This window comes from Ictidomys tridecemlineatus, chromosome 7, assembly GCF_052094955.1.
Source record: "Ictidomys tridecemlineatus isolate mIctTri1 chromosome 7, mIctTri1.hap1, whole genome shotgun sequence".
Classification (NCBI taxonomy): Eukaryota; Metazoa; Chordata; class Mammalia; order Rodentia; family Sciuridae; genus Ictidomys; species Ictidomys tridecemlineatus.
Window position 1 is genome coordinate 36021085 of NC_135483.1, and position 16668 is coordinate 36037752.

A 16668-nucleotide genomic window follows, 5' to 3' on the forward strand; every position below is an offset into this window, starting at 1 on the left:
AGTAAAGGGTAACAGGTAGACTGGGGAAGAATAGATTTCCAAATACCACCAAAATGGTATTTATCATTTATCCTCCCCTCACCCCTAGTCTGGATCAATGGTGGCTCAAAATCCTGAGGTGGGCACTATGTGCATATAGAGGAACTATGAAGGGAAAATGTTTACTTTTGACTTCAAAGACTGTGAAAGGAACTCTTACTGCTTAGAGAAACTACAGGAATTCTCCAGTTTTTTTCTTCTTTCTTATTATTTTCAGGCCCCTGAACAGAAGAGAATATTTTTCTAATCATTTTATGAGACTATCATTACTGATAGCAAATGTAAGATAATATAAGAAAACTATACACAAATATCCCGCATGAACAAAGATATAAAAATCCTTAAAATACTGAGGAAATCAAATACAGAAAGATATAAAACTAATAATATATCGGAGCCAAGCAAGGTTTTTCTTGGGACTACAAGATTGGTTGAACCAGTGTAATGATATTAATAGCTTAAGGGAGAGAGGAGATATCTGTTGATACAGAAAAAGATACTTGTAAAATTCAATATCCACTCATTCATTATAAGAACTCTTGACAAACTATGAATACAGGAGTACTTCCTTAACCTGAAAGAGGTCACATATGACAAAACTACAACTAACATCATGATTATGAAAAATTGAATGCCTTCCCCTATGATCAAAAAGAAGGCAAGGAGTTCCATTCCCATTGCTCATATTGAATATAATACTGAAAATCACAGCCAGTGAAATAAGGCAGCAAAAAGAAATAAAAAGCATATATACAGGAAAGGAAGAAATAAAACAATGCTTATTTGCAGATGACATCATTTTACATGTAAAAAAACTCAATAGGAATCTACAAAAAATTTGGTAGAAGCTAATGAGGGACTCTGCTAAAGTTTTAACACCAGCACACAAAACCCACTGAATTTCTATATACTAACAATGAGCAGATGGAGTAAAAAACTTAAAATCTAGCATTTATAATAGCTCTAAATAAAAGGAATATTTAAATGTAAATGTGATAAAATGCAAAGAATCTGTTGGTTAGCCAGTGCAATGGCATACACATATAAACCCAGCAACTCTAGAGGCTAGGACATGAAAATATCAAGTTGAAGGCCAGCTTCAGCAACTTAGTGAGACCCTGTATCAAAATAAAAATACAAAAGGTTGGGTATGTGGCTACCAATTACGTATGCCTGCATTAAATCCCCAGCACAAAAAGAAAGAAAGGAAGAAAGGAAGGAAGGAAGGAAGGGAGGGAGGGAGATAGGAAGGAATGGAGGGAAGAAGGAAGGAAGAAAGGAAAGGAGAAAGGAAGGAAGGAAGGAAAGAATCTGTATATAAAAAACTACAACATTGACAAAAAAACAATTAGGGGGTGGGGATACCTCAACAATAGAATGAATACTTTGCATAAACAAAGTCCTGCATCCAACTAAATACTAAGAAATAAATAACAAAATTAACATAATGAACAGACGTACCATACATAAAACATGTCCATGAACTGGAAAATTCAACATAAATAAAGATATCTGTTCTGGGCATGGTGGCATACACCTGTTATCCAAGCAACTCAGGAAAAATGTTTATTAAACATTTGTTTTGTTTCATGAATTTGAACAGTGAAATGTAATGTTAACCTTCTGTGGTGCTGGTATCTGAGTGACCCTTTCTCAGACCAGTGATGGAGTAGAAGGGTTACTTACTTCTTCAGGCACTTTAGTGACTTGATTTATCTTTTCTGTGGGGTCATGCCAAAACTGTTCTATATGCATCAAACCTTTATTTAATCTTTGAATGATCTTAAATTTGGGATTACAAATAAAATTTCTCGATCATGTGGCAGTAAATGATGAAAGTTTTTAGAAAGTCAAAAATCCAGTATAGCTATATGTGGCCTAAGATGTTAATTTTTAATAAGAAATGAAATTATTACTTAAAACATTTAGATAATTAAACTTTTCACATCTTTTATGTATGCCTGTGTATAGTATAACCTCTGTACAAGGCCCTCCAGTAGGTCAGAGTCCTTCAGGCCTCCTCTATAGTGAGAGTACTGAGCCAGTCAAAAGGACTGGGCACGTTAGACAGGACTCTAGGCCAAGAATGGGAAAAGCAGAGTTGAAAAGAGGCTATATTGTACTAGAAGGGCTTCCTTTCTAAAGTACCCATTGAAAGACAGGAACCACACACAAGAGTGAGAAATACCACAAATGAAATAGCACCTTTGTTGATTTATAAAATATACAAGGTGTATCCTTTAATTGAAATCATGAAGTCAATGTCACACTTGGTAATTCAGCAAATTCATATTGATAATTGTAGTACCCTAGTGTCAACACATTTTCACCTCCTAGAAGTAGTCAGGTACAGAATGAATTAGTGCCTTCATTGTAAATATTTTTCAGCCTCATAATGAAAGAAAGATTACTTTTAGAAATGGGAATATTATGCAACAAAAATTTGGCATTTTTAAACATAAAAATAAAAATCAAGCAATTTTAAAATTAATGAAGCAAAACTGAAGGGTCAAATGTTTTCTCTCATATGTGGAAGGTAGAGCAAAATTAGTAAAACCAAAGAGGTATGGGGGAATTATCATGAAACTAGAAGGGAAATCAGTGGAGTAGGAGAAGGAGATTGAGGAGGGGGAAGCAGGGACAGGAAAAGAGAAGAACTGTGGGATGAAATTGACCATTATACTATGTACATATATAAATATACCACAGTGACTTCTGCCTTTATGTATACCAATAAAGCACCAATTAAAAAAATAAGTAAAAGGAAGACCAGAGGAAGAGGAAGACAGGGAAGGAGGAGGAGAGAGAAAGAGGAGGAACTGGGATGGAATGAACCCCACTATTATGTATAACTATAATGTAGTAATAATTTTAAAAAATTGATGAAATATAGTAACCTAATCATTAAGTTAAAAACATTAAAGAAACAGGCTAACAATTTTTTTCAACAGACACACAGTTACGTAGAATAATGTTTTATAAGGAACCAGGCATAGATTGTTAATGTGAGTTTCATTCCAATTATTATCAGATCCTTGAGTTTAAAAATTTCAATTTTTTTCATAATCCTCATTGAACTTTAATAAATGGATTTGTTTCAAAGTTTAGATTTTGAGAATATTCAGTAATAGAGAATCTCCCAGCTGAGTCATCTACTTCTCTGCCAGATCTAATTTCTCACCAGTTTGGGGACATATTCTGTATCTTTAAATTACCAAGTAAAATCATGTCTGTCAATTATTTTCTAATTGCCCTTCAAAACTTTCCAAACAGCTACCAGGAAATAGAATAATGGAATGACTATGGAGTTAAAAGGAGATTAGACAAATACCAATAAATTACAGTTATTTTATGCTCCCATAAAATAAGAAGGTGACTTAATAGTGAGAGGAAAAGAATCATATTGCAATAATGAAATCAGAGAGGGAATTCAAGGCCCAGACGTGATTCCCCTAAGTTTATGTTAATGCACACCTTGTGGGGGACCAAACATCAACTGGAAAAGTTTCCTGAAAACTGTTCCAGCTATTTTCTCATTTAAAATGTTCCAACTTTACTTGACCCATTAGTCATCATATTACTTACATTTATGATGTATTATGAAATCTATTACCAAAAACCTGATGGGTTCAATATGGTTTCTTATACCTAAATCATAACATTTATAAAAGAAAACTTCTTTGTTAAATGTTTCTTCCTTTGGAATTTTATTTGCAAGAGACAATTTATTTATTTATTTTTTTAGAGAAAAGTATGGCTTACTATGAAAGCATTCAGTGCACATGTCGGTGGCTATGTACAGATAGATACAAGAATGGTGCTGCTCTTATTCCCCACCTTAGAGAGGCAAATATAAAGCATAGAACAAATCTATAATCTAGCTTGACTCGGTAGTTTATAATAACTTTAATGAAAAACATTTATATTACTAGATCATAGTACATTTTTTTTACTCATTCAAATTCATAGTTTTGTTACTGTATCACAATAAAGGTATTCATGATGGAGTCCGAATATTTAACTAGAAAGTTTTCAAGACAATGAGATAAACATGTTTGTGTTGAAGGGGTGATATGTAAAGACCTCAGTGGCAGCAAACCTGAGTGTTTTAATTAATACCAAGTGGAACTGTATATAATGTCCTGTGAGGAGGCTCAGATATCTGATTCAGATGGCAAGTAGTTTATGGTGCTTAATACTGGGATCTGGGTATCATTAGTATTAGAAGTATTACTTAGGCAACATTTTCATGATCAAGCACTGACTTTTTTACTTCATTATTCTCCTAAAAAAACTACAATATAAAAGATATGATTATAGAGTAAATGTACTGGTTTTCTAAAATGAATGTATTGAACTGGACTTGGATAAGCTTCTCTCCTTTATCTAATAACCATAAAATGCTAAATACATTCCATGCTCCAGTAATTTGGAAACTTTTTTGGTGTCTATGTCTTTGTTTTGCTATTCTGAATGGTGGCATATACTCATCTTTAAAGACAATAATTACAACTTTTGGAAAGAGACAAATGTTGTTTTGAGCTACGTTTAATGAAAATGATATTAACAACCTGCTCAACAAAACAATGAGAGATTAAAGAGAGGCTGGAGTGAATGGAAATGAAAGAGAAAAGATTACTGAAGGAAATGCAACTTAGGCTAAACCTAAGAGCACAGAATTAGGATAGGCAGAGAAAAAGGGAGCAAAGATTCAGACTAAGGGACCAACAGGATTAAAGACAGAGATGCCAACTTACAGAGGATCCCCCTGCAAGAGATGAGACAATCTGAGCATCATTAAAAATAATGAGTTTAATACCAAACAATATAAATTAATTAGCCATCATTGGGATATGCTACAAAATATACTTATTTTTGGAAAATGTAAAAAAGTGTAAGAATTAAGCCTTTATCCTGCCTTTTCTTATGAACAATAGTACTGAGTAGCTAAATAGTGAGGAAATATTTTTCCTTAGAAAATATGGCAGCTAATATATAAAAAAGGAATGCTAAAAATAGAATATTACTATTTATAGCCTTTAACGAATTCAGGCACTGAGAACCAATGGCTGTTAATATCACAAAAATAGAAACCTTCAGACATTATACAGTTCCTGATGGAATAAAGCAAAATCTCATACAAAACAGTGTTGCTTAAAAAAACAAACCTGAGCCAGGTGTAGTGGTACATGCCTATAATTCCAGTGGCTCAGAAGGCTGAGGCAGGAGGATCAGGAGTTCAAAGCCAGTCTCAGCAAAAGTGAGGCGCTAAGCAACTCAGTGAGACCCTGTCTCTAAATAAAATACAAAATAGGGCTGGGGATGTGGCTCAGTGGTAGAGTGCTTGCCTTGTAAGTGTAAGGCACTGGGTTTGACCCTCAGCACCACATAAAAATAAGATATTGTCTCCATCTACAACACACACACACACACACACACACACACAAATGTGGCTCAGTAGTAGAGTGCCTGAGTTCAATCCCTGGTACCTCAACCCCCACAAAACAAACAAACAAAAACCCCTCAAATTAGATTAAACCAAATGCCAATTTATATGTAGGAAATACAGAGGAGGAAAGGGGTACTAAGGGAGTGGGTAAGAAGTTTTTGACTAGATAAACTGAAAGAAGTGGGTGGTCAAGATTCATATAAGTTTGATAGGAGATGCTAATCTATCGAGGATGGAGGAGAAGGAATTATGAAGTAAAAGGAGACTCTGAAGTTGGACTATGGAGTAATCAGGACATGTGCCTACACCTGGGAGGTAGTAAGCATAATAGAAGACCATATCAAAGGAAAAACCAAAAGGACTTGGGATAAAGAGAAAAATGACAGTACAATTGTCAGAAGACACAATTGAAATGATGCTGCTGTCAGTTTTAAAGAAGGCTGGACACTAAGGGATGGAGAGGAGAGAAAAATTAATTTGCTGTGAATTAACACATCATTAACAAAATATACCTACTAGGCAGATGGAGAAACAGCCTTGGCATGTGATGTAAGTCAAAACAAAAGCTAGGCCTTTGGAAGTTGTTAGCATAAAAGGGATGGCTGAGGCTGTTGTACAGATAAGAACAGAAGGTTCAGGACTGTGTCCTTGGGAAGGAAGAGGGTTAGTGAGTTAGGGAGAAAAGAGCTGAAACAAGCAGAAGTTAGAAGAACTCAGATTATTTTTTTCTTTTTAACCTAAGTTTACTCCAGTTCCTAAAAAGGGATTCCCTAATCACCCTCATTCTCTTCTGTAGAAGAAAGAATACTGACATAATTAGGCTCAAGGAAGAAATAAATAAATCTAAAACTTTGTTACTCACCTCACTTCACTCTGTGAGACCTGGTGCTGGCCCTTTATCTACTTTGCCATCCTTATGACCCATGTCTGCAACTTCTAAGGTCCCACCTAAGCCAAGTAGCAGAGAGGTATGGTACCCCAGAGGTACCACAGTCAGCTAGACCTAGAAAGATTTAAGTTTCTTCATTTTATAATGAGGGAAAGTAATTAACATGACTTATTGATTCTATCATAGAAAATTTGATATTAAAATCAGGTTGTTTTCTGAATAAAATAAAAAAGTTTATTTATAAAATCATTTTGTTTAAAAGCATCTATTTTTTGGGCTGGGGATGTGGCTCAAGCGGTAGCGTGCTCGCCTGGCATGCGCAGGGCGCTGGGTTCAATCCTCAGCACCACATACAAATAAAGAAATGTTGTGTCTGCTGAAAAATAAATATTAAAAAATTCTCTTTCTCTCTTAAAATAAAAGCATCAATTTTTCTCAGTTCTTCCAAAATACAAGTTATAGTTGAAAAACTAAAGTCAAAATAATGAAAGGATCTTTTGTATTCTAAATTATTGATCCATTCCCCATTTGACATCCTAACATCTAGTTTGCTGTTTTGTCTTGATAAATCATGGGGAAAATGAACTATGATGATATAATGCTCAAAACTGGAAGCAATTACAATTCAGGAAATACAAGCCAAGGTTCTTATGGCTTTATTAACTACTTTACATTTCTTAAATGTAGAAGATAGCTGGATAGTATGGCTATAAAACTGAATTAACCTAGAGACAGGACTCCAGTGATTAAAGTATAGGCCTTAGTCCTCATTCTGGAACGAGAAAGAGGCAAAGGATTAAATATCAGGGCAACAGTAAGAGAAATAAGTTAATTAAAATTAGCTTATGACCTTTTCTTTCACTTTGAATCTTCCTGCCTTTAAAAAAATCACTTTTGTTCTTCATTTTCTTCCCCAGAAAACGTCAGGAGACTATTTAGCTCACCTTTTTTTCAGGTATCTTAATCCCCCTGAATCAGTCACTTTTAAGATACATCTAAGTTAATCCCCATTGAGTAATGAATTTAGTAAGAACAGAACATAAAAACAGAGTTCACCAAGAAAAGCAAAAGAATTTAAAAAATACACATTTAGGGATAAACAACATAAAACTTCCACTTTATATTCAGATAAAGAAATCTATATGAAAGATGTATTTCTGTATTTAAGAAGGTTTTTTTAAAATAAAAGAGGTTGGTGGAAATGTAATAGTTTAGGGAGTTCAGGAATTTTTTAAAATGAAAATTAAAAACATAACCTACAAAACAATAAATTAACCAATGAAATGTAAGTAAAGAATATTCAAAATAGGATTATAACCAATTAAAGACAAACAGAATGTAAAACAAAAACCAAATACAACTAAAGATAAAACAAATCCAAATATAAAATAAAATTAGAAAAAATACACAGGTAATTCAATGAATAAATTAAACAGGATAAGACTAAATAAAAGTAATTGTATTAAGAGAAAAATGCATTTCAACTACAGACACTTTGTATATTAAACTAAAAAAAATGTGAAATTGCATTTATAACTTTGTATTTGATAAACCCATGTAATTAAATTATATGATAAATGGGTCATTGAATTTATAATGAAACAGAAATGACTTAGAATGTTGGTCCCAATTCGGTACTTCTGTTCCATGTTGTCATTTCAATGTCATTTTATGGTTACAATGACAGTGGCTCAAAATTTTCTGTGCCAAAGAACTATGAAAAACACCACCACTACCACCACCAACAACAAACCAAGGAGCTGAAATGTTTTTGTAAATGACCCTGAGTTAATTAGAAAAATCTGCACCTTACCAGTTCTTTTTCTCACGTCAGCTCTCATTAAATTAAAAAAAAAATCTCATTTCAAAGTTAAAAAATCCTATGGTTAACAAAAATTTTAAACTGGGATCAAGTGGGCACATTCCTACATTTCTGTATGATGTCATACCAAACACTTCGCAGCTGAATTTGAATTTACAAGAGTATGAATGACTTTTCAATAAAAGAAGTATCTGATCTAACACTAATTTTTTCTCTGTATGCTAACTGTGCTGGGAACAGGTGGCCCTGCTTTCAATTATGGAGGGTTAGCATGCCAGTGTGAGGCCTGGATTAGTTCACCTTCTCACGGGGAATTTTCCTCGGTTGGGAATGGATTTATTATGGCTTCACACATGGAATAGAGCTCATGTCAGCTGAGGGCAGTGACACATCATATGATTCAAATTAACCTGCTGTGGACTGTTCCGCAGGGCTTAGATTGTGTATTAAAATGACGACATTTTAAAAACAGCTTGAAAGAAACCAGGATTTCTGAACTGCAAAGGTTCCAATTTGTTCCAACTAATCTATCACCTGCTGGAGATATTATTCTAGTGGGTTTCTGGTAGCTGCTGTTTTCCAGGTTTCTCCAAGCCACTGACCTTGCTAATAGGTACAATTGTTGCCTCTGAAGGAAAGAAGTGGGGGTTGGGGAGCTTTGAAGGAGTTTTTGATATAGATGTTGGGACCTACCATTTATTTGCCTAAGATAATATTACATGAACAAAGGAAATAAAGGAATACTCACAAGCTCTGAAATATGTTTCCAAACACAAATGGTAGAGAACAGAATTTGTATCACTTGTTTAGAGAAATTAATCCTTAAAAAATAAAACTGAAAGGCTGATTTCCAGAACTGCTTACACTTTTTTGAAGAAAATGTAGGATGATGCAGTTATAATCAGTATTTCCTATAACTTTCAGAGTAATCACTTTTATTGCTATTTAGGTTATAGTAAACCTAAATTCAAAAGTAAGAAAGATTAAATGAAACTATACTACTTTAGCAGTAAGACATTATCTGGGAATGATACTTAAATAAATATACATACAGATTAAAAATCAAATGGTAGAAAATATTCCTAAGGCTAACACTAAATGACAATTTTACATAAAAATTACATGTAATTCCTTTATTATTATATGTGATTTTTAAAAAATTTCCAAGGGAAGGGGACAGTATCGGCGAGTATTATAAAGCTGACATTTGTTCTCATAGTCTCAGCATAAATCATATTTCTCTTGCTTAAAATCTGGAAAACATAAAAATGATATACTGATTTGGCAAAATGTTTTAATGTGTCTTGTTATGCAAATTTACCTTACTATTTGCTATAGATTTTTGATTTCTAAATTAAAACAGAGTAGCATTCTCACTATATAGTGAGAGAGTGCATTCTGTGGAATAACACCTACTTATCTGCTCTGACAAATTATTTACAGTAAGAAAATTTTTGTCTAAGATAGTAAATTTTGGAGCTGAAGGATGTTAGGTTAGTGTTTTAGAAGAGAACCCAAACAGCTGATCTATCTTTCCAATTAATCTTTCCTTAAATACAAAGAAAATAAAAGCACTTTTAGTTAAAATGTTTTAGACTTAGAAGAACTTAAATCACTCACTGTACATTATGTTTGATTTTTGACAATAAAAGTACCATTTTAAAAAACAACTCTTCTTTCTTTGTTTCATTCTCCTTTTCTGTATCCCCAAATTTCTGGACTTTGGTGTTCAGAAACTGTGACTGATGCTCTTGGGAAAATGTATTTTGTGTGTGTGTGTGTGTGTTTGAGATTTTAAAAAATAATTTTAATAAAAGTCACATAAAATCTTGCTACAAAAAGAATAGTCCCCAGACCAATAGCATTCACTTCATCTGGGAGCTTGTTAGAAACACAGACTTTTGGGGCTGGGGATGTGGCTCAAGCGGTAGCGCGCTGGCCTGGCACGCGTGCAGCCCGGGTTCAATCCTCAGCACCACATACAAACAAAGATGTTGTGTCCACCAAATACTAAAAAATAAATATTAAATTCTCTCTCTCAAAAAAAAAGAAACACAGACTTTCAATCTACCTTCTAGAGTCATTAAATCACCATTTCCATTTTAACAAATTCCTCAGAGATGTTTCAAATGCAGATTCAAGTTTGAGATGACTGCTGTAAAATAACTATTTCAATTCAATAACTTAAACATTTGAATCTCCAAATATATTATCATCATTATTAAAAGGACATGAAATAAAGTATGGTGTATATCTAATTCCCAGCTGTAAAAAGTATCCTAAGTAACAGAAAAGTACAATTTACTTTAAAAATCACATTTCTGCTACACAGTCAAATTAAATGCTAAAATTAAAATGTACATATATGCATTTTTCTTAAAATTCAATTTATTTGGCCTCATTTGAAAATATGGTGCTACCTACCATATGGAAACTTGCAGATTCCATTCCTTTTACAAACAAATCAATAAAATGTAAACTACAAGTGAACTTCTTAGCCAAATTGAGTGAAAGACTGCTTAAAAGCAAATGAAAACTGAAAAATAAGAAGTAATCCAAGTTTCTCTGTCTTTCCTCCATGATCTAATGATGTGTTGTTCTTACACTAAACCTGTTCAGTCTTTCACACGTGAACATCTCTGAAATCAGAAAATGTCCTCCAACTGACAAAGAAAAACTGAATCAGTTTCAATGGCAGATTTTTTTTTCTTTCTCCTTGGTGATACATAAAATGTTTTTTCTTAAAATTAATGATGGTTCAGATTCAATGAAATGTGGTACTTCACACTTCATACTTAACTGAGTGCTAGGAACCATTCCTCCAATCCATCTACTACTACGTCAAACCAAAGGCTTCTTCCAAAACTCTGAAGACACTCTTGACTGCCTTAATCAGTTTCTCACTTTCCTTCTATTCTTTTAAAACCATGTTTAGATATTTATCATGAAAAAGTTCTTTATATTAGCACTGGAGATATGTGCTTAAGTAGAAGTGAAAGGATCAGTGCAGGTGATTTCAGGCTCTGTAGTCCAGACATCATGACTAACTGCCTTCTTCATCTGTGTAGTTAGTACATCGACAGACACTCAACAAGGACCACAAGTGGATATTTTTCTTCATCAAAATCCATGCCTTCAAAGCTGTGGCTGGAGTCTTAAGAGAATGTAACATCATTGTTTGAAATTCCTAATGAAAAAACTAATGTTCCTTTGATGGCTAACATATTCTGAAGTACTATAAGCACAATGAAAGCAAAATGAAAAAAACAGGAATTTATGTTAATAAATAGCTCATGCCACACTGAGGAGAATACTAATAGAAGAGGAAGAGGAACATAAGATGAAGGTATAAGAAAAAGAGCAAGACAAAGAAGGATGAGGAGAAAGAGAAGAAATATCTCTAATTATGTTAAAATTAGTGTGGGATAGATGCTCAGAACTAGTGTTTGGAGTCACAAAGACCTAGGCTTCTGAATGGCTCTTCTATCACCAGCATTTTACTTCACTTTTCTTAGTCTTATTCAGAAAATAGGAATAACTACAGTACTCATTCCTGAGTCTTTATGGGTATGTAAAGCACACTTTGATATCTTTAGCTGTCTAGAACTGAGTGCTATGTTTCAAGTACTCTGTTAAACATCTAAAGTAAGTGTACACAACTAATTGATCTATATACATGCTATCTTGGTTATGTATATCATATATCCCATCCATCCTTCCATTCATTTTATTCTCTTTATATTACAGGTAATAATACCAAGGCACAAAAAGACTATAGCAATTGTTTAAGATTACACAATTAATTAACAGCAACAGTAAAAACAAAATATCAGTCTTTAGCTTCCAGCCAATTATTCCTTAATCAAAAAAAATTGTCAGACTTTTTGATCTGTAGAATGTACAGCCTCAAAGACATATACTTCTGGAAAACAAATCAACTACTCATTTTTGGCAGGGAATGTCAAAATCACTAACAGATCTATATGCACGTTCATATAGACACATGGAAAGAAATGTAGACCCTTTTGAATTATGAGTTTCTTACCTGGTCCATTAAGAAAGTCTTTAATTTGCAGCATTACAAGGGAAGGTGGAATACCACTTTTGCTGTCTATTTCTCCAGGCACTGTCTGCAGCCACACAGTGTTGTAATCAAGGGCTTCAGGCAGTGTTTTCCCAGGATCTAGAGGGACAACAATAAAATTGAAAACATCAATTACATTACAGACATCTCATTATGGGGTATGAGTTTGAGTTGATAAACAGATGAAAAAATGGTTAAATAGCTACATGTATCTTTCACTGTTTCCTTTATTTGTACATTACAGTCTACAAGTACTTGTACTGAACAAGATCAACTATGTCTGTAGTCTGTACAAGATGGGATGATGAAATCTCATTTTCCAGGACAAGGCCAAAGAGAAAAACACATTCCAAATCTTATATCATCTTTGAGTGAAGCTAAGTTTCTGTACTCTGTTTCTGTACTCTGCTGACTCCTAACAGTTTAATAGTTAGATTTTTAAAAGAACATGATGTTGGAAACAAAGAAAAAAGGCAACCTTGTCAGCTTAAAAAAAATGCATATACATGTTCAAAGATGCAATGGATTAGTACTACTTAAGGGTTATTTGATCTGTTTTAGAGTTTTACTGACATTACAATCACTTTTTACTACAAGGCTTTTGAAGTTAACTTCAGTAGCTTTCCCATAACCTTTTCTAATGATAAAAATTGGTCAATCTTTTACTAGTTCCAATTAGACTAAAGCTTGGGTTTTTTTTTGTTTGTTTGTTTTGACTTTGTTTAATGTTATGCATGTTTTTTACTTTTTTCTGGTTAATATTATGTATCTTAAAAGTATATTTTGGCTATTGGTGATAGCAAACTTAATTTGCTTTTTAATGCTTGGAAATCCACAGCTTTTATTGAAATAGCTCTTTAAATAAAAACGACTGCTGTATCTTGGCATACAGTGTAGTAGGCTTTTAAAAAACTTCTAAATATTCACAGTTTTTCTTTAGTTTCAAGATTGTTTTACTCTCTGTGTTTTAATGGCCTCTGAATGTCAATTTTATAGGGATGTTCTTGCCATAGAGCCCAACTTTTCCATTTTCAGTCTATTTGAAATGTGTTACTAAAGTGTTATTTATTTTAGCTTTTATTGATTGGATTGCTTTCAAGAATAGCATTTACATATAGTGTATTATATTGAACATATGGTTATATAGTATTACTGTCATATGTGAACTGGGCATATAAATTCTGCCTTGGAATTTGTATTTCTTGACCTTCTCATGTGATCCTTATGAAATTTGGCACATACAAACCTTTATGTGATTTCAAAGGAAATACTGAAAGCAATTGATTGTGACGTTAGATCTATGTGGTAAAGATCAAACAGTCAGCTAGTGCATTCTTCCCTTTTTTATATGATCAGTGAATTTAAAACAATGAGTAGACCCATTACATAGTAAGACTATACTATTCTCTCTTTTAAATACAGTGGTCAATTCTGGTGAATGGATAATAGAAATCTGTTGCTATAGGATCTATACCCTGTATGAGCTATGTAAACCTACCAGAACCTGAGAATCTATTCCTAAGGTCTCTCCTATCTAGATGTCATCAAAAGTAAGTGGTGTTTGCAAGATCTATATGAGGAGACATAATTTTTCACATTGAAGAGAAAACATTTGAGAAAGAAAGTTATCTGATTGAGAAAACATAGATGTGATATAAATAATAAATAATGAACAGACATAAATTAAGCTGAGGTAGGTTAATAAGATGTATAAAAAACTGGAAAGTCAAACTTAAGTAGAACAAATAATAAGAAATACATATTCCAAAGTATACAGAATTAAAAAAATTGTTATACTTATTGCATTTAAAAAAAAAACAGGGCAGGGGTTGTGGCTCAGTGGTAGGATGCTCGCCTAGCATGCACAAGGCACTGGGTTCGATCCTCAGAACCACATAAATGTAAAATAAAGATATTATGTCCACCTAAAACTAAAAACTAAATATTAAAAAATAAAAATATAAAAAAAATAACCCCAGGGCTGGGAATGTGGCTCAGTGGTGGCACTTTTGCCTGATATGTGTGAGGCACTGGATTCGATTCTCAGTACCACAAATAAATAAAATAAAGATCTATCAACATCTAAAAAAATTTAAAAAAAAAACCCCACAATCTGTTTTCTACACTTTTCTAGGGATAAGGATTCCAAGTAGCAGGACAATATACACTATGGAAATGTAAGTACATTAACTGTTATATTCTACATCATCAACAATAGGATGCCCAAACTAGAAAACAAAAGACTGGTGTACAGTAAGTATATGGCATACAAAACTTTTGTCAAAGGATAAAATGAATGAAGTAAAAAGTCAAATAACCAAAAAAAAAGATAAAATTGCAACATAAGTGACAGTGACAAGAAGGAGATATCACTAATATTTAGAGTTTACATAATCCATATAAACACCAATAGAAAAATCTGTGGAGTAGGGAATAAGTAATTAAAAATGGCATATAAACATTTAGAAATTGAAACATTAAAAGATACTAATTTTAGCCAGGTGCAGTGGTGCACACCTAGAATCCCAGTGGTTCAGGAGGCTAAGAGGCTCATCCTCAGTGTGTGTGTGTGTGTGGTGTGTGTGTGGTCTGTGTGTGTGTGTGTGTGTGTATATACACACACACACATACACATACATATATATATACACGCATATATACACACACACATATATATACATACACACACATATATACAACACATATATATACACACACACATATATACACACATATATACACATATATATGGATAAATTCATAAATTCAAATATATAACTAGCTTTTTGAAGCTTTTTAAAAGTTTTCATTTTTTCTTTTACTAATCCTTCTGGAGAGTACTAATTTGTGAAAAAACAGGAAAAATCTGTTTAGCCTCACTCTTAAATGGGGATTTACAAATTAAAATGATAAACTCAAGTTTTCATTCATGAGATTTGATAAAAAGTTTAATGCTGATATCCCATTGTGTAGAGGGCAAAGGAGGAGAAATAGATCCTCCATGTAAGGTAGATAAGAATGCACATGCAATATTTCTGTATGATCAGGGGAATTGGTTGAGAATGACTGCTCATCAAAATTCAAAATATTCATGCCCTTGGCATCAGAAAGTTTATCTATAGAAATATAACTTAAAAATACTTGAGAATCATAGATTAATGTCCAAAGAAGTTGACTGTAGCATCATTGGAATATTAAAAATCTGGGGAAAATAAAATTAAATATCCATCTATAGAGAAATGGTAAATCAAAATAGGACTAATCTATGAATACTACACAGAATACTATGCTGCTGATAAAGAGAATAGAATCTCATGCACTGATATAGAAGACCTTCAAAGTATTTTGTGATTAAAAAATAAGTAGGACAGTAGGGTTAGTAAATTTTAATATAAAAAGCCTATATATATATAAATGTATACATAGGTACTTCTTTTTTAAAGATGTATGGATGATCCTAACCATATTTTGATATATAGACCTTATAAGTTATTCAGGACTAAAGACAAAATAGGATTCTTTACAATCAATTTATAAAAATTAAAAGAAAGAGAAAAAGAAAAACACACTTCAACAGGTATTTTATGTCCTTCTCTCATCAAGGTATAAACTGGGGAATGCCAACTTCTGATTATGTGAGTGAGTTTTCCAGGCCAGTGAGGTACATTGTGTGCAGGTGCCTTTCCTATAGTAGACCTTAGAGGGCCAAGCCATGTGGTGTTCCACCTAAAAGTCTACCTTGGGGCACTTACAGGGGGAAAGAGTTAATAAGAGATAAACCAAATGATACTAGTGGGAGCAGAATCAGGATTAAGACTATAAAAGTCTATGAAATCTAGCCAAGAAAACCAAAATTTTAATGACTATTTCCTATGAAATATTAGGACAACTGCTTTTTTAAAAGTATGTCTGAATTTATAAGGTTGGCAGAACAGAATAATTTAAGTTAGAATCACCCAGAAAAAATATAGGTAGCATTGCTGATGAATATGATAGAACCAGTATCTCCTCTCCTGGCTTTGGTTCAAATCTCTCCTTATATCTGCCTATAGTCTTGGCAATTAGTTAAAGCAGGACTAGCACAAGAGTATGTTTGAATCCTAGAGAAACTGCTCAAGTTCCAAGTTCCAAAGTCACCATTTAGTCCCTATGATCAGATGCTAAAGAAGATGACTTCTAGATTTTTTGGGCCCTCCTCAATTTAACTTCCCCTTAAATATATCTTCAGGACAAGAAAATGAGTCATGTTCACATTTCTTGGGGTCCATATACCTGGGAAAGCACCAGTTCAACTAAGATTAAATGAGCTTGTAAATATAATACAAGCAAAATGACAAAGACTAGTGTTTCATACTGGAAGCTCCTTCCAACTTCTTTATACTTCA

At 33.2% G+C, this 16668-nt stretch overlaps 1 protein-coding gene across 7 annotated transcripts in view; it reads right to left on the reverse strand.

Moving 5' to 3' along the window:
* Window positions 1-16668, reverse strand: part of Vps13b (vacuolar protein sorting 13 homolog B) — a 677770-nt gene that overhangs the window by 170693 nt on the left and 490409 nt on the right. For all 7 annotated transcript variants that reach the window (XM_078016874.1, XM_078016869.1, XM_078016871.1 and 4 more), the window contains one exon: window positions 12245-12382. In XM_078016874.1, the coding sequence (XP_077873000.1) occupies window positions 12245-12382 (138 nt within the window). The remainder of the gene's footprint in view (window positions 1-12244; window positions 12383-16668) is intronic.